Source organism: Aedes aegypti, chromosome 3 (genome assembly GCF_002204515.2).
Source record: "Aedes aegypti strain LVP_AGWG chromosome 3, AaegL5.0 Primary Assembly, whole genome shotgun sequence".
NCBI lineage: Eukaryota > Metazoa > Arthropoda > Insecta > Diptera > Culicidae > Aedes > Aedes aegypti.
The window spans coordinates 24,603,387-24,630,802 of record NC_035109.1 but is presented as its reverse complement, the minus strand read 5'-3'; the positions used below and the strand labels follow the sequence as shown (position 1 = coordinate 24,630,802).

At 37.3% G+C, this 27,416-nt stretch overlaps 1 protein-coding gene across 2 annotated transcripts; it reads right to left on the bottom strand.

The window, feature by feature from the left end:
* Positions 1–3,709: 3,709 nt before the first annotated feature.
* Positions 3,710–19,257, bottom strand: LOC110679138. Of its 2 annotated transcripts, XM_021853190.1 has the most exons (4): positions 18,813–19,256; positions 18,154–18,317; positions 13,665–13,941; positions 3,710–4,614 (listed from the first exon to the last, which is right to left on the bottom strand). In XM_021853190.1, exons 1-4 carry the CDS (start codon positions 18,972–18,974, stop codon positions 3,958–3,960), a joined length of 1,260 nt encoding a protein of 419 aa, XP_021708882.1. In that variant the 5' UTR covers positions 18,975–19,256; the 3' UTR covers positions 3,710–3,957. The 2 variants fall into 2 exon arrangements, with proteins under 2 accessions (XP_021708882.1, XP_021708883.1); XM_021853191.1 differs by lacking the exon at positions 13,665–13,941 and having other exon boundaries at positions 18,813–19,257.
* Between the last annotated feature and the right edge of the window lie 8,159 nt (positions 19,258–27,416).

The following is a 27,416-nucleotide window of genomic DNA, read 5'->3' as shown; positions in this document are numbered from 1 at the left end:
TGCGGGCATGTTAGAGATCATCCCCAAAGCGAAGTTGATTGCTGCCAGCTCAGCAACATAAACCGTGCAAGGTTCCTGAAGTTTTCGGAAGGCGGAAGAGTTTTCATTGAAGACACCGAAGCCAGTGGATCCATTTATACGTGACCCGTCAGTGAAATATCTCCTGTAGGAATCGACATTCTGGAACTTTCTGTTGAAAATACGTGGAATAGTTATACATCGAAGTTGATCTGGAATTCCATGAATAGCTTGTTTCATGGACAGATCATATTCAACAGAGGCACTGTCATTGGTGAAGCGTACACGTGGAGGGTTATAACATGGAAGGCTAATGTCAGATGACATGTAGTAGAGATAAACTCTCATGAATTTTGACTGAGTATTCAGTTTAAGCAATTCTTCGAAGTTTTCGATGACGAGTGTGTTGCTCACTCCACACTTAATAAGTATTCTTAGCGAGAGCTCCCAGAATCGGTTCTGTAGCGGTAAAACCCCTGCCAGAACCTCTAGGCTCGCATTATGTGTTGAGTGCATACACCCTAAGGCGATACGCAAACAACGATATTGAATTCGTTCCAATTTAATCAGGTGGCAGTTTGCTGCTGAGAGAAAACAGAAAGAGCCATACTCTAGAACAGAGAGAATTGTTGTTTTATAGATTTTTATGAGGTCTTCCGGGTGAGCACCCCACCATGTTCCGGTAATAGGGTCCTAAAGCCCTGCCTCAATTTTAGTATCAAACGCTTAAGTTTAGGGCAAAACACATGTTTACTCAATTTTTAATTGATTTTCATTTGTTTAAGCCCAAAAAACATTTTTTTTTATGATTTTTGAGATTTTGGGGTCTATTTTGTAAATCGAGCAGATTCATGTGACTCGTCTGAGCTCATTGTCGATCAAAGTAAGCATGCATATTTCAGATGTCACCCATCGACTCCCATAGTAATCCAGTCACATAGAGTGACAACTGTCGATAAATTCGAGTGACAGTGCCAAGTCGAGCGAAATTTTTGGTCGACAGTGTCTCCAGTCGAGTCGTTTTTGATCGACTCGACTTATAAAATAGGGCCCTTTGTCTCACCCCTTGGTTTAAACTCAAATTTTGGGTATATTTTGTTTTCCGTGTCCCTTCCGAAATGTCAGAATCTATCTGATAGGAACAACTCCAGTGTTAAAACTATATGCCCTGTGGCATTTTTGTCGAAACAGTGAATGTCAAACATGATCACAAGTGTCAAAACCGAAACCGAAAAACCATTTTTCGAATTGAAGTTTAAAAATGTTAAAGCCGTTATTTGAGCTGGAAAAATAGCTAAAGTAGTTGCAAGAACATGCTCTTTCGTATTATTAAATAAAAACAAGAATTCATTAAACATTTTAGGACCCAATTGTTCGTAGAAAATTGATCCTTTGTTGGCATTTTTCTACCAAATACTTAGTATGGATTCGCCAAGTGCATTTTGAATCAAACCAGACCCCAAGATATTTTGAAGTCAAAGACTGATCGATGTCTGTTCCCAAAAGCTTAAGCTTTAGTTGGGCTGGATTCCGCTTTCTAGAAAATACGACCAGTTGAGTTTTTTGCGGTGCAAACTCGATTCCTAAATTTGTAGCCCAAGTGGATAGATTATCAAGGGAATTTTGCAATGGTCTTTGCAAGATGTCGGCTCGTGGGCCCTTAATAGAGACCACAGCATCATCTGCAAGTTGTCTAAGCGTGCATGGTTCTTCCAAACAGTTGTCAATATCTTTAACATAAAAATTATAAAGCAAGGGACTTAAACATGAGCCTTGGGGAAGGCCCATATAGCTAATTCTGGAAGTTGTCAGTTGACCGAGAGTGAAGCTCATGTGTTTTTCTGACAACAGATTGTACAAGAAATTATTCAATATTCCAGGTAGTCCACTATTGTGCAAGTTTTCTGACAATATTTCTATGGAAACCGAATCAAAAGCGCCCTTAATATCCAAGAAAACCGAAGCCAATTGCTCCTTGTCCGCAAAGGCTAGTTGAATATCTGATGAAAGCAACGCTAGACAATCGTTTGTTCCTTTGCCCTTGCGAAAGCCAAATTGTGTACTGGAAAGCATGTTGTTTGATTCGACCCAGTGATCGAGTCGGGATAGGATCATTTTTTCTAACAATTTCCTTAAACATGATAACATAGCGATCGGGCGGTACGAATTATGATCAGACGCTGGTTTCCCAGGCTTTTGAATAGCTACTACTTTGACCTGTCTCCATTCAGGTGGAACAATGTTGTGCTCCATGAATAAGTTGAACAGGTCAAGCAACCGTCTTTTAAGGCTGGTTTACAGTTCGGAAAACGTGTCACGGGATTTTGTCCCCCATGTGTTTTAAATGGGAGCGGGATTTGGAAATCCCGTGACGGAATTTGAGCATGACAGTTTTCCTGAAGTGTAGACGCTACCGCGGGATTTGCACTGAGAAGGGAAATGAAACTCTACACAAACTTTCCCGCGCGGGAACAATTCACTTTGAATTGTTTCCGCGCGGAATTTGAAGGTTTGCGATAAGTGATTTCGGTGCAAATATTCAAAATGAGTTCAACTCTCACGCCGAGGACCTGGGATCGAATCCCATCCCCGACATAGTCACTTATGACGTAAAAAGTTATAGTGACGACTTCCTTCGGAAGGGAAGTAAAGCCGTTGGTCCCGAGATGAACTAGCCCAGGGCTAAAAATCTCGTTAATAAAGTCAAACCAACCAAAATGAGTTCAACTCAAGTTGGTTGAGTTTCATGCTGAGCTGGATAATGTTCTGCGCCAAATGCCATTTATGGAGGGCATGCAGTTTTGGCTTTAGCAAATCTTAAACAATAATACATACTGAATAATAACTGAAATGTAATGAAACTTGAACGGAAAATAAAAGACAATCGTATTATAAAACATTGTACACATTTTAGAATTTTAACTGATATCTACCAACAACTATGGAAAAAATATACGACATATTAAGCATATAACAAGTGCGGAAATGAGAATAAAAGTGCAGGAAAACACCAACCCGGGAATAAAAATATACCAGACCGGGGATAAAAGTGCGGGAAATACACCAGACCGATCATTGAATCGGATTACATCGGTAATCCCGCACTTTTATTTACGATTTCGCAATTATAGGGGGTTTAGTTAGGCACTGACACGTTAATACTTCTACAGGCTCTGTTTGCCCTTTGAAGGAAGCACCACACTAGACAACGGGCTAGCATTCAACGTCGTGGCACAGACGGAAAACGTTCCTCTCGAAAAGTTGTTCGGCCTGAGGCGGAATCGAACCTTAGCAGTTAAATTTGTTTTCAAATTCTAATACTTATCGATTTTAACGTAAATTAATTCAAGATTGGTACATGTTTATATTTATTTCATTTCAAGTTAGTCTTTAAATGGTTCGTCGATTTCGTTTGCTATAGCAATACTGCATATGTTTAGTCTAAAATACAGTGTTGAACGGTTATAGAGTACACTACAGCACAAAGCTCAGTGTTCATCATATCAATGGAATGGATCATTGAAGATAGTTTTTGCCAGTGCTCACCGCATCAAAACAAAGGCGCCACTGTATATGGGATTTAACATTGTGACAGCATTGCTGTTCTGTCAAACACACAAAGCTACGGTGGCGCTATCTATGCTTTCCATAGCGGCCGTTTTGGTTATTTTAATGATCCATTGAGTCCCTCAAATTTGTAATCGGATTTTTACTCTTAGGATACGCTGTCGATCTTAAATTATTTGTTAAAGCTTTCCAATTAACTTTATTTTCTCTGGCCGTAGTTCAGTTTAGTATATGTTCAGTTTTTATAGTATGTAAAGCTATTAATTCAACAATAACGGAATTATGTACTTAATGTTAACTAACTGTGCACCATTTAGGGATTTCTGCTGAAACGTTTAAGTATAATAATATACATCTATGTAAAGCTATTCTTTAAAGGCAATTAGCGCGTTCAAACTGAAACGGTAATATGTCGATATTGTTGAAGTATTCAGTCAATTTACGTCGAATAAAGCTTCCAGTTTCATGAGGGCGTCCACGTTTTTGTCCATTGATCTGATCCATCTGCTGAAACGTGCGCCATTCTCCCTCAATAAGCTTTCCATCTCTGTCATAACGGTCCACTACTTTCGCGTATGAAGCATTTCTGTTCAGTAAGAAATTATGAAGCGCACAGCAAGCAGCAACGATGAGCTTCACCTTGTCAGGAGCACAAAGAAATTCTGATCTAAGGCATCCCCAGCGCATCGACAAAATCCCAAATGCATTCTCTACAGTACGCCGAGCACGCGAAAGTCTGTAATTGAAAACCCGTTGATCGTTGTTAAGTTCACCGCTTCCATAAGGTTTTATTGTACGCCGGGTTAAAGGAAAAGCATCATCAGCTATGAAGAAGTGCGGCATGTCAACACCATTGACTGGAGCATCTGGTGGTAGGTTCAAAAATGGATCGTCCTCTAGTATGTGTTTCCCGAAGTCAGTCCTTGAGAAAACATTAACATCGCCATCTGCACCGGGCGATCCAACATCGATAAAAGTGAATTCATAGTTTGCATCACTTGCTGCCATTAATATGATACTATGATACCGCTGTAACGAAAAAAGAGTGTATTATATTAAATTATTGTAAACTGTTGGGAAATACATTTTAAATGATAAACTGTTTGATCATAAAAAATAGTAATACGCAAAACATTGCGTTGATATTATTATTAATTTACATTTTACTATCAATTATTATATTGATAGAAGATATATTATTGCCGTACTCGAAACACATATATTATTTGAAATGATAAAACATCAGGATATATTCTAGTAAAAAGTATATCAATACTGTCCGCTCATTTAAGTTATTTTATATTCTTATCATCAAATCAATAAACTCCAAAATAGGGTCCTGTTTCAAGTATAACTTTAATATGAATTCAAAAATAATTGAAATGAATGTTATCTCACATCAATTATTTAGAGGTATGTACAGCATAGTGCAGGGTAGTTTGTTGTAAAACAAAGTTCGTAATTCGATGTTTCTCGCAGACAAGAAATTGACCTTAAAAAATGTTACGCAACTAGGGTTGTTATGCTTTGAAAAAAAAATTCTTTAGCGGACTTTGGGGCAAGTGTGCCATAGAGACAAGTGTGCCACCCCTGCTTTTTATAAAAACTACTGTATATATTTTCTCTTTGAGCTTAACAATATGTTCCGTTATAGTTCACAGTACAATGCCAAAAATATGATGAAAATTGCTCTATTTTTCACGTATTTACATCGACTTTTGCAAAAACAACCAACAATTTTAAGTGGATTTTTATAAGATTTCGTTGTTTCTAAATAGCATGGTAACAGGTAAATTATTAACATATTTTTTTAACGTACTGTACATCGTAAAACTTTTCACATGTGTAAGTTATTGTGGCATTTGAACGAAAAAAGTATTTAGTTTTACATACGAAATCCAGTTTGGTTGAAATGTATACTTATTGGGGCAAGTGTGCCACCCATTTGGTAAACAAAAATTGTTGAAGTGTAATTTATAAAAATGTAAACATCATCAACAAAATTATAACAATAAATCAAAATGAGGCACCAGTAGTAGTTTCTGAAGTATACTTACTAGGGGAAGAACTGACATGTTTGCCCCCCAAAGTGATTTTTTCCCTAAAATACTCAATAGTAACATGTTTTTAAGCTTATTAATTTCCGTTTTATATATACATCAATATTTTACCGTTATTTAGTGCTGATCTAGTGTAATATTATACATATTTGCCGTAATACAAAGGTAATACATATAATGTATTGAATTGAGACAAAAATAACCAATTTAGTTATTCGAATTGAGTAATAGAGAGTTACGCATGTTTTGAACCTTGTTATAAAGCATCCCCTTATCACGGTAAACTTAAAACTATTTTTCAAATTATCGACAAGCGTCTGCTTTGTAAGTAATATGAATAGGAAATAAAGAAAATTTTATTACAAGTAGAATTACATGCGATAATCATTCGGTGGCCGTCTTGCCCTATATGGGTGGCACACTTGCCACATAGTGTCGAAAAAAAGGTTATTTTGGACGATATTTGAGTAGCTCCAAAACTAATACTTTTTGAAATTATTTTGTTTTTAAATGGCACAGTGGTTATGAAAAGATGTGAAACTAATATCATGAGGCTAAATTGATGGATTTTATAAGCTTTAGAGAAAGTTAGAAAACAATTTGCTTAAGGTGGCACACTTGCCCCAAATTCCGCTAAATGCTGTTTTTAACGAAAGTTTGGTTTACATTGATTAAAACTAACAACTTACAAGAGTTTTGAAGCTATGAAATAAAATTTTTTTGAACGTTAACCTTTCTAATGCATTAGAAAAAGTTATAAATTATGCATTAAGGGTCAAAAATTACTTATGACTTTGAGATGCTCTCAAAAATCCATTTTAAACCGATTTTTGTTCTTTTGGCTGTAGGGAGAGATCTCCCAGTACCGGACAAAGTTGAAAAATTGAAAGTCATGGTCCAATCAAGATGGTGTATTAGAAAAAAAGAAAGCCATTTGCCTAGAATAACACATCATTGAAATATGCATGCCTTTTTAAAAAATAGTAGAAATGTTTGAAAATCGTTGAAAAAATGACGTATCGCTTTAAATTTAAGCCTAGTTTGCTTAAATTTCGTCCAAAAATTCCTCTGGGGATTTCTTCTAGAATTTCATAAGGAAGTTCCTCCGAGGATTTTCTCCAGAAATTTCTTCGGAGATATTTTCAGAGAATTTATCCGAAAAATTGGTCCAGGAATATCTCTGAGGATTTGCACTAGTAATTTCTCCAGAGATTTGCTCCAGGAATTCCTCCGGGGATATCCCCAAGAACTCAAGATTTTCTCCAGAAATTCTTGCGAGCATTTTTTCAGAGATTTTTCCCGGAGATTTCCTCCAGGTATTCCTTTTGGGATTTAAACCAGAAATTTTTCCGAGGATTTCTAAAGGAATTCCTTAGGGGATTTCGAAGATTCCTCCGGTGATATCCCCAGGAACTCCTAGGGGAATTTTCTCCAGGAATTTCTGAGGGGATTTTCGATACCTATTACTCTAGGGATTTCGCCCAGGAATTCCTTCGAGGAATTTCTCCAGGAACTTCTCTGGCGATTTGCTCCAGAAAATCCTCCGGAGAGCTTTTCCTCCATGAACTCCTCCGGGATTTCATCCAGGAACTCTTCTGTAGATTTCATCCAGAATTTTTTCCAGCGATGTACTCTCCAAGGGTTTCTCCAGGGATTTCATTAATAAATTCCGCCGGGAGTAATTTCCAGTAATTTTTCCAAAAGCTGCTCCGGAAATTCTTTTTCCATCAGGAATTCTTTCGGATTTCTTCCATAGTTCGTCCTGGATTTTTTTTTTTAAATATCTCCAGGAGTTCTCCAGAGTTCCTCAAGTACAGTTAAACCTCCACGTGTCGATATCTGAAGGGACCATTGACTAATGGAAATATCGAGTCATGGAACAGAAATACTTTGAACAGTTTTTTGAGGGGACCATCATAGTAACTATGAAATGTTGGTTTTTGTATGGTTCGATGTGTCGATATCGAATAATGGAACATCGACTCATGAAATGATCCAGAGTTCTTTTAGGATTTTTTCTGAAGTTGCTTCGAAAAAATCACTACATTCCCTCCGGGAGTTTGCCCAGAGTTCCTCAGGAAATTTCACAAAAGTTTTTCCCGGAATTTTTAAAAACATCTTCCGGGAGTTCCTCCAGAGTTGCTCAAAGTTTATTTAAAAGTCCTCGAATTTCCTCCAGCAATTCTTCTGGATTTCATTCAGCAATTCTTCGGAACGTCCTCCGGATTTCCACCGGCAATTCTTCTAGATTCCTTCTTCCTCCGTTCCTCCGGAGTTCCTTCCGTGGTAATTGCTTCGAATTTTTCTCTTAATTTCTCTAGGAATTTCTCCGGAGTTCGTCAAAAATAACCCCGTAGTTCCTCGAGAATCGCCTCTGGAGTTTCTTCAGAAACACATCCGGAGTTTCTCCAGGCACGCCTCCTGAGTTCCTCCAGGAATTGCTTCGTAGTTCCTCTATGATTTCCTCTGCAGATTCTCAAGGATTTTGTCCAGAGTTTCTCCTTTATACTTCCTTTATAGTTCCTCTGAGAACTCCTTCGGAGCTGCACCGGTAGTTCCTCTTGAGTTGCTTCAGAAATTCTTTCAGCAATTCTTTTCGATTTAATCCAGCATATCTTACAAGGTTCCTTCAAATCTCCAGGAGGTACTTCGGGGGAATTGCTGAAGGAACTCCGGAAGAATTGCTAAGGGACCAACAGAGGAATTCATAGGGGTAATCCGGGAAAAACCCGGAGGAATTCCTGAAAGAACTGCTTACTACTACTGGGTTACTACTAGAGATCCCCTGGGGAATTCCTGGAGAAAATTTCCGAAGGAGCTCTAGAGGAATATCCCCAGAGAAATCCTTGAAATTCCCGGAGGAATTGCTATTTGAAATTCTCGGAGAAATTCTGCAGTAAATCCTGGAGTAAATCCCCGGAGGAATTCGATGAAAATCTTTAGAGTAGGAGAAAATCCCCGGAGGAAATGCTATTGAAGATTTTCTGAGAAATTCCTGGAAAAAATACCCGAAAGAACTTCAAATTGTCAGAAGAAATCCGGGAAAAAATCTCCCGAGAAATTCCTGATGCAAATCCCCAGAGAAATTCCTAGAGGAAATCTGCGGATAAATGCTCTGAAAAAGGCATAAAGAGAGGGGAGAAAATCACGGAGTAAATGTTTAGGGGAAACCCTGGAGGAATCCTTGAACTCCCCAGAGGAACTTCTGGAGGAAATCTCCGGAGAAATTGGGCCCTAAAAATTTTAAAAAATTTTCCCGCTCAAATAACGGCTATATCATGTTTTTACTTTAATTTAAAAATTAGGTCCATAAATGAACCTTGACACTTTTGATCATGTTTGACGTTTACTTAGTCGACAAAAATACCACAGGGGTTTTAGTTTTAACACAGGGATTGTTCCTATCTGACATTTCCGAAGGGACACGGAAAACAAAATATACCAAAAATTTGAATTTAAGCCAAGGGGTGTGACAAAATCTAAAGAAACATGAAAAAATGTTTTTTGGGCTTAAACCGACGGAAAACATTAAAAAATTGAGTAAACATTTGTTTTTGACCTAAACTTAAGCGTTTGGCACTAAAATATGGACAGGGCTTTAGGACCCTATTCCTGGTGCAAATCCCTAAAGAGCTTCCTGGAGAAATTCCTAGTTTAAATACTCTGAAAAAATCCCCGAAAGAATTTCTAAAGAAAATCCCAGGGTGGCCACCAAATATTCATTTTGAAATTCCCGCTTTTTTCCCGGTTTTCCCGGTAAAAATTTCATTATTTTCCCGGTTTTTTATTGAAACTGAAACAAAAAATCTACTTCAAGCTTTTCAATGGCATTTTAAGGAGATTTTTACGACCAATCGGAAAAATAATATTATTTGTAGAAGATTGGCTTGTTTTTGGCTTCAACACAATTAGTTTAAAATGGAAAATAACTGAAAAAAACTTGAGTCTTTTTTCTCAAAACTAGGTTCCTGTCACTACCCTCATTTAGCTCAATTGTGCTATTCTATTCTTGGCACTTTCAATTCACTTTGACAGGGTTTTGTTTTAAAAGTTACCAAGCCCATGTTTGCCAACAACTAGTTGTCCCGGCAAACGTTGCATTGTCCAGTAGGCGTTCAAAAAACCCTAAATTTGTGTCAAATTTATAGTATTCGTTTTCTCAACTTTCTCGGAGGATTTTGAGAAATATTATTCCATACGAAAACGTCCAACTCCTTGAGGAAAACAAAAGTGAAAGAATTGTTCAAATCGATCGTCTTGTTCTCAAGCCATCTCGTGACATAAAAACACCATTCCATTTTCATTTATATAAATATGCCTCTTTTGTGCATCTTACTACAATGTTTAAAAATATTTCAATACATAATCTTTTTTGTATCTTCATAGAAATGAAGAGTTTAAGGTAAGGATGAAATAAAGCATACAAAGCCAACGGTGTTGAATCATGTATCTCAACTTGTTTATACAACTTTTGGTCAATTAGGTAACGAATGACAAATTAGAAGCTCTTATGAACGATTTTCAAGAACATTTGGATTTATTGATTTATTTAAAGCAACTAAAGAAAATTTTGAGTGCTTAAACTGTCTGCAAGAAGTTTTGAAACTCTAATTCAAAACTTCGAGTCAGATTAGTAAAAGAAAAATAAGTCAATAGTAAGAGGAAAAAAATCATAAAATTTTTCGAAACATTGCTAATCAATGAGTGAAGTGAAGCAGTTCTAAGAAGTATAGTGTAGCAAAGTAGATTATTTCTACAAGAAATTAAATCATTATTGTTAAAAAGTTATTTATGCATAATTGAATATGTTCAATGGCATTACCATCAACCGTAACAACTTTCTACGACTAATTTTGTAGATTTAGAGCTTAAAGATTTTCATTCGAAATTATTTTCCCGGTGATCATCTCAAATTCCCGGTTTTTCCCGTCTTTTTCCCGATGGATTCAAATTCCCGTCTTTTTCCCGCTTCTCCCGTTTTTCCCGGTTCAGTGGCCACCCTGAAATCCTCAGGGGAATTTCTTGAAGAATTTCTGGACGAAATCCCTAGAGAAAATCCTGGACTAAATCCCCGGAGGATTTGCTATCGGAAATCCTCTGAGAAATTCCTGGAGGAAACCTCTGAAGGATTTCCTGGTGCAAATCCCCAGAGAAAATCTTGTATGAAATCCCCTGGAGGAATTTCTATTGGAAATCCCATGAGAAATTCGTGGAGGAGTTCTTGGGGAATTCCTCCAGGAATTTCTCTGGAGTTTCTCTGAATATTACTTCAGACTTCCTCCGGAAATCCTCCATAGTTTCTTAGGGAACTCCTCCACAGTTGATCCGGAAATTCCCCCAGAGTTTCTCTAGGATTTCCTCCGCAGTCCTTACGAGAATTCCTTCGGAGTTCTTCCAGCAATTCCTCCGAAGTTCATCTGGGAGTTAGTAGTGTTTGATCCTTCGACCTTGATGCTTACTCCTGCGGGGGTGGGCGACGAGGGCAGGATCCAACATGTCGCGCGTTGTTCGCGTACCATGATGGAATTGTTTTAAAGCTCTGTCGGGAATTCTTTCAGTACACTAGTAATGCATTATTTATCCAAGCTCAGAAAACTTTAGTATTCAACACATTAAAGTAAAGTTCTTGTCCAGGGGGACGATTCTTAAAAATATTGGTCATAAGGGGGCGAAAGTCTGAACAAGTTTGGGAAACACTGCCTTAGATCAATTCCTGGACAAAACTCTGGAAATTTTTTTAAGAATCCCTATATTCCTCTGGATATTTTTTTATATATATCCCTATATCCCTAATGTCTGGTGAAATACATGGAACCACTTATGGGGAACTTCCTATAGATATTCCTGGAAAAAAGGAAAAGAAGGTTTTTTAGAGGAATATCGATTAGGTGGAATTCTTGAAGGAACCCTAGGAGGAATTTCTGGAGAACTTTCTGAACCAATCTTTCGGGGATTTCTAGAAAAATTTGATGAAGGATTCTCTGGAGAATTTCTGCTCGGGCATGCTTGGAGAAATTTATAGTTTGTGGAGAAATCCTTTGAATAATTGCTAGATTAACACTTGAAGCAGGAATTGAATTTTGAAAAAAAAAAATAGTGAACCTTTCAGTTATTCCTCTCCATTACATTCATGATTCATGATCCGCAACATATAATGAGAACATGTTTATCATCTTCTGCTACAGCTGTGATTTGATTGAGGGGATAACTGTGCATTATAAAACCCATCTAAACAAGCTGCAAACCTGAGGGGCATTTTTGCTATCGAATGTTCGGGGATTTTTAATCATGAAAATAAAATAAAATACCCAGGTACCCAGAGCGAGGAAAATGAGTTTTATCATCGCTCTCTCTTTGGGGCTCTCGTTCGCTGCTGTTATTTATGTTACAACTTGCAAAACATTACAATCATGGATGGTTTTCTTCGCTTTTTATTTTATTATTCTTCTAAATCAAATGAGAACTAATTATGCAATGCCTAAAACGGAGGAATCCTAAAAGCGATTACTAGACAAGCCTCAGAAGGAATTGTTAAGGAATCTCTGGAGGAGTTCCTAAAGCAGGCCTGCCCAACTTTTTTGAACCACGGGCCAAATCACAGAAACAAATTTGTGTCGCGGGCCACATTTTTAAACGCACAAATGTTCGCATGAAGTCTGATAAAAGTCAGCAAATGGAATTCATAAAATCTGACAAAAATCTATGAATAAAGTAAATTTAATTTTAATTAATGCTAAGAATTCTGCAGGATATTGCGTTCCTTTGAAAATCAAATAATAATCCAATTCAGAATGTTTTAAAGAATCTGGAATTTTGGATCTTGTGGGAAAATACCCAGGATTTTATAAAAATCATACTTCGCATCCTATCAGAATCCGACCTAGTATTATAAGCATGACCCAGAATATGCTATATGACCAAGCTATAACAAAAATCTGCGATTCCTTTAGAATCTTACTCAATAATCATTTCGAAAGCTTGAAATTTTTGAGAATGGTAAAAAGTAATTCAAAAGAAACCTGCTCAAAATTGTATTATAAATTTCAAGTTTTTGACGAAAAGGGACATAGCGTTATATTGTAATCTAGCCTAGAATTTTAGAAAATTATGTATTGAATTCGTTGAAAATTCCGGTAGAAGTCCTTGGAATCCTAGTTGACAATTCTGTGAGAATCTCGCCAATGTTTTCCATCAAAGTCGTGTCCAGAATTCTTATTAAAATTCTATTCCGGATTTAGTAAAAAGCCCGTATAGTTTATGATACTGCCAAGGACTCTGTGTGGATTACGCCCAGGTATCGGTTAAATTTATTTACAGGATTTTGTGAGAATATTAGCCTATGATTCAGTGAAATTATGCATGCAAATTTAGCGTTTTACCCATAAGTTGCGTTCCGGCTACATATTTATTTTAACATAATAAACATATTGTTGAAACACTCAGAATTTGAGATTTAGAATTTGAATTATGCATAAAATTAAATATATAAGGAGATTCAATAAACAACAAACAAAACAATTTAAATAATTACCCAGCATAAATATTAAGGTTGACATTAAATTTAAAACTAAATAGTCCTGGTATGCTGTAACTTTGGGTTGATAGAATAGTCAACGGGTCAAATATGAGAAGAATCTTCAAACCTTCCGCGGGCCACACAAAATAAGGTCCGAACGTTGGGCAGCCCTGTCCTAAAGGATCCCTGGAAGAACCCCTGGGGGAATTTATGGAGGAATCCCACTGGATATCTGGATTTTTCAGGTATAACGTCAGTTCAATATGTAACCGTAGTTGACCCCTGAGAGCATTCACCTACCCCACGTTATTCTTAAAGTGGCGCTTTAATATGTCAATTTGCCAAAAAGTGAATCGACCTATGTTATTAACAAAAATCTCTATCCAAATATGTGAAAAATGTAATAATTGCTAATCTAACTAGTATTTCCAAAGTTCTCCGTGTACATAGTGTTACATCAGTTTTATATGTGATCACTGGCCATAATATGGAATGATAGTTACCTTGTAATTGTAATATAAAGATCCTACATTCGACGGACATTTGATTCGGACATGTTTTCCGTCCAGCGATCCAAGACAATTTGGCATGTTCCATTTTTTTGTGTAGTCATCCGCAACGGTTCTCCAGTTGTCTTCTGTGTAGGCCATGAATTCCGTGTTTGCCAGTTCTTCATAAATAATCTGACATGTTTCTTTAATTACGTTGCAACTCGATGATTTGCTTGTACGGTAATTGCTTGCCGCGTATCTTTCGAAAAAGGGTCCCCCAGCAAGATATCTTAAAAGAGAAGTATGATGTTATGAGTATAATAGGGTGCCGGTACCAATGTAATGTACCAGTAGATTGGACTATGGAATAAAACGTACATTTTTCGATAAAAACGACATGTGCTATTTTTGGTGGATAGATCGGCTCTAGTTTAGTCGATTTGTCAAATTTCAGCTTTTTATCTTATCAAAAAGTCATATAAATAATTAAGTTTACATAAAAAATTGGCTCCCTTGCACCAATAGTAGCCGTCGTGTTCCAGTAGTGGATCAACGGTCGAAAGCAGTTTTTAAAATGGATGTATAAAAATGAAGAAAAGCCCTTGAGATGATCTTTATGCTTCATTCGAAAGATATTAATTGCTGTTCCGAGGGAAAAATGTTAAACCTATGTACAAATTTATCATTTTGTTTAAAATTCCTTGTATCATTCCCGAACGTCTACTACTGGAGCACTAGCGCAACTACTGGAGCACGTGTACCAATAGTGGCTCAAGCGATTTTATGTTAAAAAAAATAGTTTTATCACTCTTTTTATATTTTTCCCATATAGTAGAGGTTAAAATCTTTCTGTTGACGCCAAAAGATCTCTGTTAGAGCTTTTCGTTATTTTGTTATGATTTTTTACTGCTTAGGTAGTCCACTAATGGCACCGGCACCCTACACATAATTTATATTGTACTGCACTGCTTTCCACCGAAAAATTGATTAAGGCCACATAGGAAGTCATTGTAACCACTGGGGCGGCTCAAAATTTAGAAAATTGGAAACCATATCTTAGAAATCTTCCTTGAAATCCATATGAAAAAAAAGAGTTCTGTGAAATTTTCAGTTTTTTCGATGGTGATTTAAAGGTGGCCCAAAGACGATGTAGGTTTATAAGAAAATTACTATGAAGGAATCATGAAAAATATTCCAAACACGTTGGTACTGTAATATAAGTACAAACCTATCATCTTATAGAGAAAATTTATTCTGCAAATCATAATAAAAGAAGTTGCTGAAATATCAGTTCTATCCGACGGATGGAAGAAGATATATTCATGAATTTGTTTTCGATTATTCTGCTACATGTGGGTTTATAGTCCTGCAAAAATTCCAAACAAAAATAGTGCAAAAGGGATTAGTTACACGCAGAAGAATTTTAATATGTTGAAACTAAGAACGCATTGGTTAGAATCAATAATTTGTGTATGTATCAAATCAATTCATTCGCATGTTAGCTTCTAAACCAGCATATTTTTAAAACAACAAAATTTCTAGTTGAATGAAAATATGATAGTAGATTTTCGCTTCAACAATTTACAATTATTATTTCTATAATTGTGATTTTTAGAATCTACAATATTTTTTATTTATGGTCGCCATCATGTATTTGTGAGAAAAAGTGACGCGAACGAAATGAATAGAGCTGAAAGTATATCCAGTGAAAAACGATAAGAATTCATTAAATTGCTGCAAATTTTTGATTTATCAGACGGTAAATATTTGAGGCAAGTTAATACTTTCAGAAGGCATTTCATTTATATATCACACAATTTATTTTCAGCCAATATGTGCCGAAGAAATGGAAACTATACTTTTAGCGGCGGGAGGAAAACTATCGCACAAGAAACGCAAAAGGTAATTATAAAAAAGTCTATGTAATTAACAAATGAATCAATTTGCATATTTGTTCCAGAATGTGCCGTCCGGGTTATTCAGCAACGACAACGGCTGGTGAAATTCGATGTGAGCTGCTCACAACCTATAGAACCATCCAGAGATGAACTTTGTTCTAGAACATCACAATCATTCATTCTGATTAGATAAACATGATTATATAATAAACGAGCAAGCATTAATAAAAACATCACCTTTTGCAACTTTGGTTGAGCTTGATTTAAATTAAAATATTATTTTATTGAATGAACAGTTATTATGTTTTGTTTCTACATGACTCATACAGTTACTTCAATACAATGTTTTTATAGATTCAACAAAGGATATTTTCGTTTCAAAAAATATATTTTTTGTATTTGACAGTTAGCTGCTTTGAGGCATTTTTAGAAACAACAATATTTATTGTAGGAATTAATGAGTATATTTATTGAAACAATGATAAATGCTGGTAAGCCGTGAGTCTACAATAAAATTTGTTGAACCTATGCAGAAATCTGTTGGATTTACAATATATTTCTCTGCGTGTATGATTTGAAGAATACGTTTTTACTATGAGATAATAAATGTGTACACACATCGCAGTACTAACGTATTTGGACAATTTCTCAAGATTTCTCTAATTTCCATATAAATAACATCTTTTTGGGCCACCTTTAAACCACTACAAAAAAGCTGCAAATTCCACAGAGCACTATTTTAATCATATGGATAGTAAAGAAGATATGGAAAATATTTTAAAATTTTCATAAATTGTATCCACCCTAGTAGTAATTATCCAAGATGCATTACAAAAATGGTAGTTTACAAACTCTGTTTTTATAAGCGGTCCCTTGACGATCACGATATTGTCAATATTTTCATCACCAATACTTTTCTGCAATATTTGAGTCTGGTCAGCCAGGGTGCATTACACCGCTGCAAAACAGATTATTTTGTATGATAGGGATTAAAATAAATGGCACATTTAGCACAAAACACTCTTCAACATGAATGCTACCGACTACCAAGACCGAATTGAGGAGGAACATTGAAACACTCGATTTAATTTTCCTGATTTCAAAATATTTACATAACAGGAAGAGTGACTGACTCATTTTTGTATTTCAGGGCTGGTAGCGACTAAGTGCTTTGAAAGAACTATTGAGACCTCTTACCTAAAATAAGAGACCAAAAATATATTTTTGTTTAAATTCTCGTGAAATTACGTATTACTGTATGTATTTTTCATGATTTTCTGCAGGAATTTCATTACGAGTTAGTTCAGATTTATCGATGACATCGAGTTGCTCTTCATAACGTATTCTTCAACCTCGCTAAATTATTATCGTTATTCTAATATTAATTTGCTGTAAAAATAGTAGCCCAACATAACCCTTTTGACCCAATGTCACTCCGCACGACGGTATTTTTCTAAAAAATCTCCAGGGTTTTATGCAATGATTTTTATATCGATTTCTTTACGACATCCTCAAAGACTCTCTTTTAGAACATTTTCAAATATTTAACCAAAATCTCTCCAGAGATAGCTCCAGGGATTTCTTGGAATTTCCTACAAAATGGTCTTCAGGATTTCATAACAATTTCAACTAGATTCTTTTGAGGTATCATCCTCTGTCATCCTTGTAATAATTCGATATATTTCCCAAGAATATTTTCACCGATTTCTTCCATACATTCTTCTGGAAGTTCGTAAAAAAAGTGAAAGGATTTTTTTAAATATGTATTAATTAATTATTTCGAAAAAAAAATTTTTTTTTTGAAAGAATTCATGCACTCATGAGGAAGTTTCAGGTGATTTAATAGATAATCTTCCAAGATAATTAGGAAAAAAATCAATCGAATCTTTGAACTTTATCTCACACGATTTTTTGGAGGAATTCCTTACAAAAACATCGGACAGAACCCCTCTTGAAATTTGTGTATGAATGAGCGAAACAATTACTGAAAAAAATGCTGTAATGCTAACTGCTGTGGAACCTTGAATAAAGTTTTGGAGATTACATGGGAATTCTTTGAGGAAGAATTTATGTATGCATTTTTCGAAGATCTCTTAGAGTGGACAAATGGGGAATTTGGGAAATCTCTAAAAATAGTCTAGTATTCCCTGGGACAGTAGCGTTAGAGTGCTGGAAAAGTTGGTTGATTTTTGGAGAAATTAATAGAGGATTCAAGTGTGTAAAACACATCTGTTTTGGCAAATTTGAGAAAACTATAGGTAGGTTGGTAGCTTCATTCCATCGTGTGCATCAAATGCGCTACAGTTAAACCTCCATGAGTGGATGTTTCATGACTCGATATCGACTCATGGAACCATACTAAAAACCAAATTTCGTGGCTACTATGATGCCCCATGAAACAGCTTTCCAAAGGATTTCTGTTCCATTACTCGATATTTCCATGAGTCAATGGTCCCTTCAATATCGACTCATGGAGGTTTGACTGTATTAAAAATCGATTGCTGTGGCGATATTACTGAAAAATCGATAACGTACGCTGATTAACCATTTTTCCAACGCAAAGCAGTTCAAACCTTGGTTCAAACACCAATTAAAATACTTACTCCAAGGTATAGGCCAATCGCTGCTTTGCACTGATTCCATCTGGGCGAGTGCATCTTTTAGGTTCCAGACGATGTCTCACGCGTTGAAACAATTCTTCAAATTGGTCCTGCTCCATATGGAAGTTTTGCGTGAACTCGTTGTTCCATTCCCGCATATCATTGAACTATTTAAATTGATTAGCATGAAGAGGAAAAATAGATGATATAGATCTGTATTGCTCCAGCTTTCGTTCATGTTGCAGTACCTCGCTCACGAGCATAAAAAGTATAGGTTACTAGAGTAAATATAATTATTAATGATTACTCACTGTTTGCTAGGTAAAGAACTACTTCGGCACCCTTGTCCACTTGACTTGAGCTAATACAGCGAGCCGGTATATTGCAAACTTGAGCACTTCCATGACTCACTTTGGCATGGGAGGTCTTCTCGGTCGAATTGTCTGAATCTTTACAATAAGAAGCTTCTCAAGACAACACATAATAGCATAATACGGCTAAATATAAGCTCAGTAGCTTTGAACCAAATCTTCCTGCCAAAGTGAATCCAACGTGCCAAAAACAGGAACCGGCTCCCTAAGGTTAGCGGTTTATTTTGCTTGAGCTTGCCTTTTTTGTGTGTGGGCGAGGTACCGGAACATGAGAGTAACTACTGCTCTTACATCCTGCGCAAATCTTCCTTTTGTGTTCCGTTGCCGCAAATACGGATTTACCCAACAACTCCTGATGTTTTTGTGGGCACTCCGATTTTTCTTCAGTATTAATCCTATGATTAATATCGAAGCGGCCACAATCAAAAGCTCATCTTCTCCAAAACTATTCATTATGAACACTTTAATCAATTAATCTTCACTTTTCACTGTTTCTAGACAAATTTTCTTCACTTTTTTCAGTTCAAAGTTTTCACCCGCGTAAAGTTGGAGTCTCGCACCGATGTTGGTAAATAAACAAATGTCAAATTTCATTTTGTTGGATGTGGAGAGGTGTGGTGAATGTTAAACGGGAAATTTTCCCGAGCTGATTCCCGTGCAAAATCCCGCGCAAAAAACCCGTGACACATTTTCCGAACTGTAAACCGGCCTTTAGCGATATCAGGGAGATTTTTAAGAAGATTGAACTTAATCATATCGCGTCCCGGAGAGGAGTTGTTTGATGAAAGAAGATCCATAGAAAATTCCAGCATAGTGAATGGTCTGTCCAACGCCTCGTTTCTCTGGGTTTCCCAGAATGGCGGTTGAGCTGGAACTGAGTCTGGACAGACCTTTTTTGCGAAGTTGAATATCCAACGATTGGAGTATTCGTCACTCTCATTTGAGGATGAGTGGTTTCGCATGTTGCGAGCCACTCTCCAAAGCGTCGTCATTGAAGTTTCTCGTTAGAGGCCATCGATGAAACGTCGCCAATAGCTACGCTTCTTCGCTTTAATAAGATTCTTCAGTCTTTTTTCGAGCTTCGAGTACTCTAAATAAAGTTCTGAGGTACCATATCTACGAAAAGCTTTAAAGGCATTAGATTTTTCTCGATACAACTGAGTGCATTCATCATCCCAACCAGGTGTGGCTGGTCGTCTTTTGAAGGATGCACTTGGAACTCGTTGCTTTTGGGATTCTAATGCACTTTTATAAATCAATTCTGTTAGGAATCGATACTCATCCAACGGTGGGAGAGTGTTGAATGATTCGATACCAAAAGTTACCGCTGATGCAAATTTTTGCCAATCGATATTCCTAGTGAGGTCAAAAGGAACCTGAATTGACTGTTCTGACCTTTCAAAATTATTTCTGATAGAAGTTATTATGGGCAAGTGATCACTACCATGGGGGTCATCGATCACCTTCCACATGCAATCGAATGATAGTGAACTTGATTCCAAAGACAGGTCAAGACGGCTTTCTTTGCCGTCGGATGAAATACGTGTCACTTCACCTGTGTTCAAAATGTTCAAGTTGAAATCGTCGCATAAGTCATAGAAAATAGCCGCTCTATAATCGTCATAAGATTCGCCCCATCCAGTACCATGTGAGTTCATATCACCCAGTATTAAAACTGGAGATGAGAGCATGGAGACTGCATTCCAAAGATGACGGCGGTTTATTGAAACTCTTGGAGGAATATAAACAGAAGCTACGCAAAGGTCTTTACCCTTTACGCTTATTTGGCAAGCAACGATTTCTATGCCTGGGTGAGTCGGGATGGGGATTCTGTAGAATGAGTGACACTTTTTGATCCCTAAAAGCACACCCCCGTAATTATCATCTCGATCCTGGCGTATAATGTTAAAATCGTAGAAGTTAAGATCATCTTCAGAAGAAAGCCATGTTTCACAGAGTGCAAATATATCACAATCGGAGTTGTGAAGCAAAAACTTAAATGTGTCTAATTTAGGTTTTAGACTATGACAGTTCCACTGTAGCACAGTGATCATATCTTGTACCTCACTTGATGAATTAGCCATCGAAAGATATGATCGAAGCAAGGAGGGGCCATGAAATAGTCAATTCCTTCAGATACTCTTCTATCGCGGGGAGAAAAAGGTCGAGTATGCCTCTGAATGAATCTGAAACTCCGAGAGCATTACATATGCGATCCACAAGAGCCGTAAAAGTTATCAGACCTCGCTTGGCCCGGGGGGTTTTCGAGGAAGAGCGAGGAACTTCAGTAGCTTTTTTCTTGCTATCTTGTCTAGAGCTTCTTTTTGAAGTATATTTAATCGGTGGAGGCGGGGGCGGCAGATCTTTGCTGCAACACGGAACGGAAGCATCAAAGACCTGTTTCTTCGGCAATTTCAAATTTGCCCCACCTCCTTTGGAATTAGGCAAACTTTTGAGGGAAGATTTCATTACCTTTCGGCGCAGTCCCGGAGAAGAGTGAGACTTTCGTTTACCGGGTGCGTGTACCTCCGAAGAATCTCCCCCATCGGTTTCGTCGTCGTTCGCTTCATCGGAAGACAACTCTTGAAAAGAGTTACCAACTGGGATGGCTGATGAAGATTCTTTTGCGGATGGAATCAAAGATTTTACCATTTCCGCGTATGTCTTCTTGGAGCGCTTCACAATTGAGCGACTCTCATTTCGAATGCGTCTTTTGTAAGCCGGGCATTTCTGCAGGTCATGAAGTTCCTCGCGACAGTAGCTACATTTTTCGGCTTCCTGTGTGCAAGCATCTTCCAAGTGAGCTTGGTTGCATTTGCCACAACGGGGCTTGTTGTCGCAATAGCTAGCACTGTGACCAAGCTGCTTGCAGTTGGTACAATTGAATACCTTCGGCACGTAAAGACGCACTGGGTAAAAAGCACTGTCAATACAAACAAATTTCGGGAGGACGGAACCGGGGAAAGTCACTCGAAACGAGGCTGACGGCGAAAACACTTTCTTATTTCCTTCCATGGAAACTGATTGTAATTGTTTACAATCCAGTATAGCCACATCAGGAATGGACCGGTTCTCAAAGACGCCTTTGCCAGTCTTAATGTCTTCGCATGTCAGACTCGCGTCGATAATTTTCCCTTCCACCTCGACTTCTCGTGCCGGTACATAGACGAAATATTCCACAGTAAAAGCCTCATGCTGAGCAATTTCATTCGCTGCTTTGTAACTAGGTGCAGTTACACGCAGCTTGGATTCTTTCACTTGGTGAATGACGGTCCCAGGATATTTACGCGTCAGCTCCCGAGAAATCGAGAGCACGTTCAAAATCTTCTTTTTGCGCCGGAAATAGACAACCCAAGGCCCAGCCGAAGACGGTTGATAGAACCGCGTTCGAGCAACGAGATCTCTAGGAGGCGTATCGCCTCCATCCGATTCATCCATGCGGAACAAAGTTCAACCGCAACCAATGAAGAAAAGAAAAAAAATAATTATAATAATAATAATAATGAAAAAAAAATAAACAAAAAATATATGCGTAAAAATTATTAATCAGTGGACTGTTTTGTACACGCCTCCCCTAAATAGGTAAAACAAATTCACAAAAAAAAAATCGAGAAGAAAAAAAAAAACTTAAGCAATTAGTGGGCTATTTTGTACCCAACTCCCCTATACAGGCAAAATTTCAATGGGAGAGAGACAGAGGAGAAGCGAAAAACAACCTTGCAATCGATATATTTACCAGCACCAATAAGTGCGATGCGAAGACCTTGTTGCTGCGTGCTACACTGAGAAAAATCTACACGTCAAGGTCGTGTGTTTTACTTATAGATTTGCGCAATGAGGAAAACCACATGATTTGAGTGTGGTAGCCATATGGATTTCATCATTGATTTCACGGTATAATAACATGTGTATCAACATTAGGTTGTCATGTGAAACAAACATGAATTTCCAAATATTAAATCATGAAAACCAACTGATTTGCTTATTGAATTCGAAATGTAGTAGCTTTAGATAGTCATGTGTGATAGAACATAAATGTCATGGGACTGAAAGAAGAAATTTGGTAGAAAAACTTTTGCTCCCCAAAATATGGATCCGAGGCTCCTCTGCTTGTCGCAAGCTCTCTTGATTTTTTTTTCAAACCCGTGAGCCAGCAACAAGCGGGGCGCCACAAATCCATAATTTGGGAAGCCAGGGATAAGCATATTCCATTTTTTTTCGAAACTGAAAGCCAGGAAAATCTGTTAGTGGAATCCGATTTTTCTACTAAACTATACATAATAATCAATGTTTTCTTATAGAAAGGTAGAATTCTCGTATATCGGTCAACTTCACTAATAAAAGAAAAATCGAATTCACAAATTTTCATCTAACACTTTCAGCTTCAAAATTTGCTTCTTCTCTTTGGAAGCATGATGATGACTGTCGTTCGACACGAGGTCCAACCGCAATTCAGTTCACTATGCATCCCATGGGTTGATCACAAACAATTTAGAAGCTTTGAACATGGAAATCGATAGCATAGCTCATGGATTTCATCATAACAATCTCATTGCGCAAATCAATGAATCGACCAACTTGAACATGATGATTATGACACAAGATAACCATAAGCAAAACACACTGAATCCGTGTTGGGGTGATGATCTATGCGTCCATAGGTTGACACATACGAATCTGAAGAGAAAGCTTCGGGAACTTATGTGGAAAAAATATGGAATCCCTGTTGTCGGTTGATGAATCAATCCATGAAGCAAAACACAGGAATTTAATGTGTAACACACACGAAGTTTGCAAGAAAATCATAGCAAATCGATATGGACGTTCATGAATAAATCCATAATTTTAAACACACAGATCGAGCGTGTGGATTTTTATCAGTGTATGAGCCTTTGCATGCTATAAAACGTTTGACTTTTACTGTGCGCCCTGTTTTTAAGTTGCCCATGAGAGTGAGCGAGACAGCACCAACACACGGCGCACAGTAAAAGTCAAAAGAACAAAGGGATTTATGGCACGTACAGAGGCTCATTGTGTATGCATACAAAGCTACGTCTGACTGGATGGTTGTTGTTTTTGCACTGATGATCGATGCGTTTGCACGCCGGCGAAACGAGTTGAAGCTTTGTCCGTTTCGACCGTAGGTACTGCGGGTGCGCGTGCACTCGGGTTAGAATGCGCCGCGATGATGACGATGGCGATGATATTCTGGATTATCGACAATTGAATCACGCCGGTTTGGGATAGTACACGTGTGATCTCGTCACACGTGTCTACTTCCTAAGTTGCTCGCGGTTCGTTAGGCACTTAAACTGCGTCCACAGTGGGATGAACTATCGATATAAAAACCACTTGGGAAAAAAAACTCCACCGGCTACGAAGCTAAAGCCTACGACACAGAAACACAACCGATTGTTTCAAGCGAACGACAAGGAATGAACTTGAATGTTTCCACTTTATGAAAGGTTTTGTGTGTTTTAGCAGTAAGATATAAGATATATCTCGATGTTAAAACATTCGAAAAGATTAAATATGTAAAGGTTATCGAAATTTCACATATGGCCAAATAGGGAACCACTATGGCCATAACTGGTACATATCTGTCGAATTGAATATCTCTCTTCAGCAAATTTCTTTATTATGGTTTGAAGAATGAGCTTTTACAATGGGATAATAAGTTTGTACTTACATTACAGTACAAGCGTGTTTGGAACATACCTCAAAATTTCTTCATAGTAATTTCCATATAAACCTACATTGTCTTTGGGCCACCTTAAATCACCACCTAGAAAGCTGCGAATTTCACAGAACACTATTTTTATAGTAAGGATAGTAAGAAACATATGTGAGATTGAATTCTCAAACATTTTGTAATTTTGAACCGCCCTAAATTGAAGAAGAATTAAAGAATTAAAGATGGGCAAATTCAAACATATGTGCAAGTCTCTCGAAATCAAAAAAAAATACTCTGGACCCCCCGACCGATTATTTTGGTTTTAGCAGCAAATGAACGCGAGAAACCTAGACTTTATTGTGGATAAGTTTCAGACTTACCTATTTTTTTGTAATAAACTTGTTCTACGAAACACACCGTGGCGTTGATTTGTCCACTTCCAGCGGATGATCCTCCAACGGCAGGTCTTCCAGCGGCTTGTCCTGCAGCTTCGCCCTTGGCGGCCGGCAGGCCACTTTCGCTTCCAGCAGGACGATTCTGCTGCTGTCTGCTCATCGCCAAACTAATTTTTCACTTTTCTTCTGACTATGGCCTGCCTGGGCCCATAACCTTCTGTAGAGTAAAATCGACCGGTTCGGTTCACTGACTAAAGACTAATGAAATTATTTCAGTTTAACTGCCTTCGGCACCACTTGTTGTTAGGCGTTCCTATGGTACCATTATATATAACAAAGCTAGTACATAAGTTCATTGGTTGCATTTGCTTATTCCAATGTCTACTATGATTTCAACAAATTTTCTTCTCGCCGATGCGCGCCGCCGGCGAAAATTGTCGCACAGTTCTACCACAGACAAACAGACGTAACACTTAGAACAAATCCCGATCAAAATCATAGTCACGAGGACATGTACGCCCAATGCTAAAATCGGTGTGTTTGGCCGACAGGCCAACAAATGGCGGTAGTGTGTAAACGTCAAACACGAATAAAAATGATGCGAGCGCTGTGTGTGGCGGATTGGTCACACTGAAAGAAGCTTGATGGTGAAAATTACTACAATCGGGGTTATAATTGACAGACTCGCACCAACGATTTTCAACCGAAGTGATTTCATGATTAACATAAGAACAAATATTGTCATTTTTACTATTATGGCAGAGGTTATTCAAGGTTGTTGCCTCTACTAACTAAGTTACTATTGCGCGGTTAAATATACTAGATAAATGGTTATTATCACATTGTTGCAGCATGGTAATATTATTTTGGTATTCAATGAGAAATAATTTTTTTCATAGATAATCCAACATAAAGAACAGTTTATTTTTCTTATATTAACAGGTACATAAAAAAGATGTAGTATTAATAAAAGTCATACTATCTATCTTGCAGCTGCAGCATAGGTCAACTACTAGTGCTTAGATTAGGAACGGAATTCCTGCTATGATTTCAATCGATTGGGCACCAAGAATGTGAAAACGCTCCTTAAAGAATAATAAGCGTCTGACGAGGGCTTTACTAGTTTATACACAACTGAAAAAAAAACAATAGCACTGTAATAGCGGCCATAGAATATGCAAAGAAATACTGTCTTACCATTGCATATAGATATCTTTTTCATCAGCAAAAAATATAAGTGGATAACAGATGATCGCGGTAATCTATCTGCTACGATAGAATTTCCAACTGGATCAGAAATCAGAGCTTCATTTGCTGGAAAGAAAAATCGACAAAATGGACTATAATTTGCAACAAATCGAACCGTTTAATTTCATGATATGTTCACGATATGTTTACTTACCAATAATTAATTTCTATACTTCCTGGCCAGCGCTACTCATGCAAGCAGTTTCCAATGATTTAAAACATTATTTTAAGCAGAAAACTTAAGATCTGTACCAGCGTTTCAACATTTGCACAACTAGATTGAAAGAAAAATGGAGGCCAGTGTGTTGATAAACACGGTTGGAAAATTTAACTTCCATGTTGTTGATTTGAACATTGTAAATGCTGTCAAATTGAGAATAGCATTATATTGTACACAATGGAAATAGTTGAATGAGCCATAAATTGTAGAAATTTGTATAAGCTTTTTAAGCACTTTGTGTTGTTATATTTACTATGGAAAATTCACCACTAAAATTGTAAAAATAATAAAATGTGGATAATTTTAACTAATTTTATAGTAATTTTGCAAACATTTGACCACTGTGCATTTGACTATTTGTTGGTCGTTGATTTTAGCATGCAATTAATTTCAGTGCACCTACCATATTTTTGATTCGACCGTTAAAAAGTTGATCGATGGACAGTCATGAGAGTGTGACGTCTGTTTGTTTGTGGTTCTATCCAATCCTGATTATGCGGTGTGTTGGTCCAGAAGAGCTTGATTTTGTTGAACTTCATCTTAAAGAGTACACTGAAATGAATTTTATTGTAGAAACTACTGAATCCATGGTAAAATTAAGAACTGCGCCAACGATTTTCCACCGACTACATTAATCTGTTAACTCTACCAAAACATAGTCAACATCACTACACAAGAAAATTTCTTCTGTTGATTTAACCAGAGTTGTAGTATTTTTGACTAGAAACATTCTTGATTAGAGAAGTTTAGCATCATACTTTTGACCACACTGTGTTGTACGGTGGGTGTCACGGATCGAAATGCAATGCTTTGTAGTGGATTCTACTATGGACATAGTCAAATTTACTGCACTGCTCAGTGATTTTCACCAGATTATAGTAAACTTAACAGATTTTTGTACTTGTTTTTTAATTATGAATCGTGGTTTACGGCTAACCAGCTGAGTGGAAGTTTAACAACTACCGAAAAGCGGCTAAACATTACATATAATTTGCAATTGGATTAGATGGACAAATTGATGTGAAGATTTGCGAAAAAGTTACACGTCTTCTCAGTGAGAATCGAACTCACGACTCCTCGATCTCTAGTTGGGGCGCGTTACCACTACGCCATGAGAGGACTCATGAACGCAGAAGTTAACCTGAATTCGATTTCAGCTAATTCTTCCGAAAGAGGTGCACTTTGCGAAAAAGGACCACGTGATTATTGAGCTGAAATCGAATTCAGGTTAACTTCTGCGTTCATGAGTCCTCTCATGGCGTAGATTTTTGTAGTTGGTTGAAAATCGTTGGTGCAGTTCTTAATTCTACCATGGATTCGGTAGATTATACAACAAAATTTGTTTGCGTGTAGTTCAA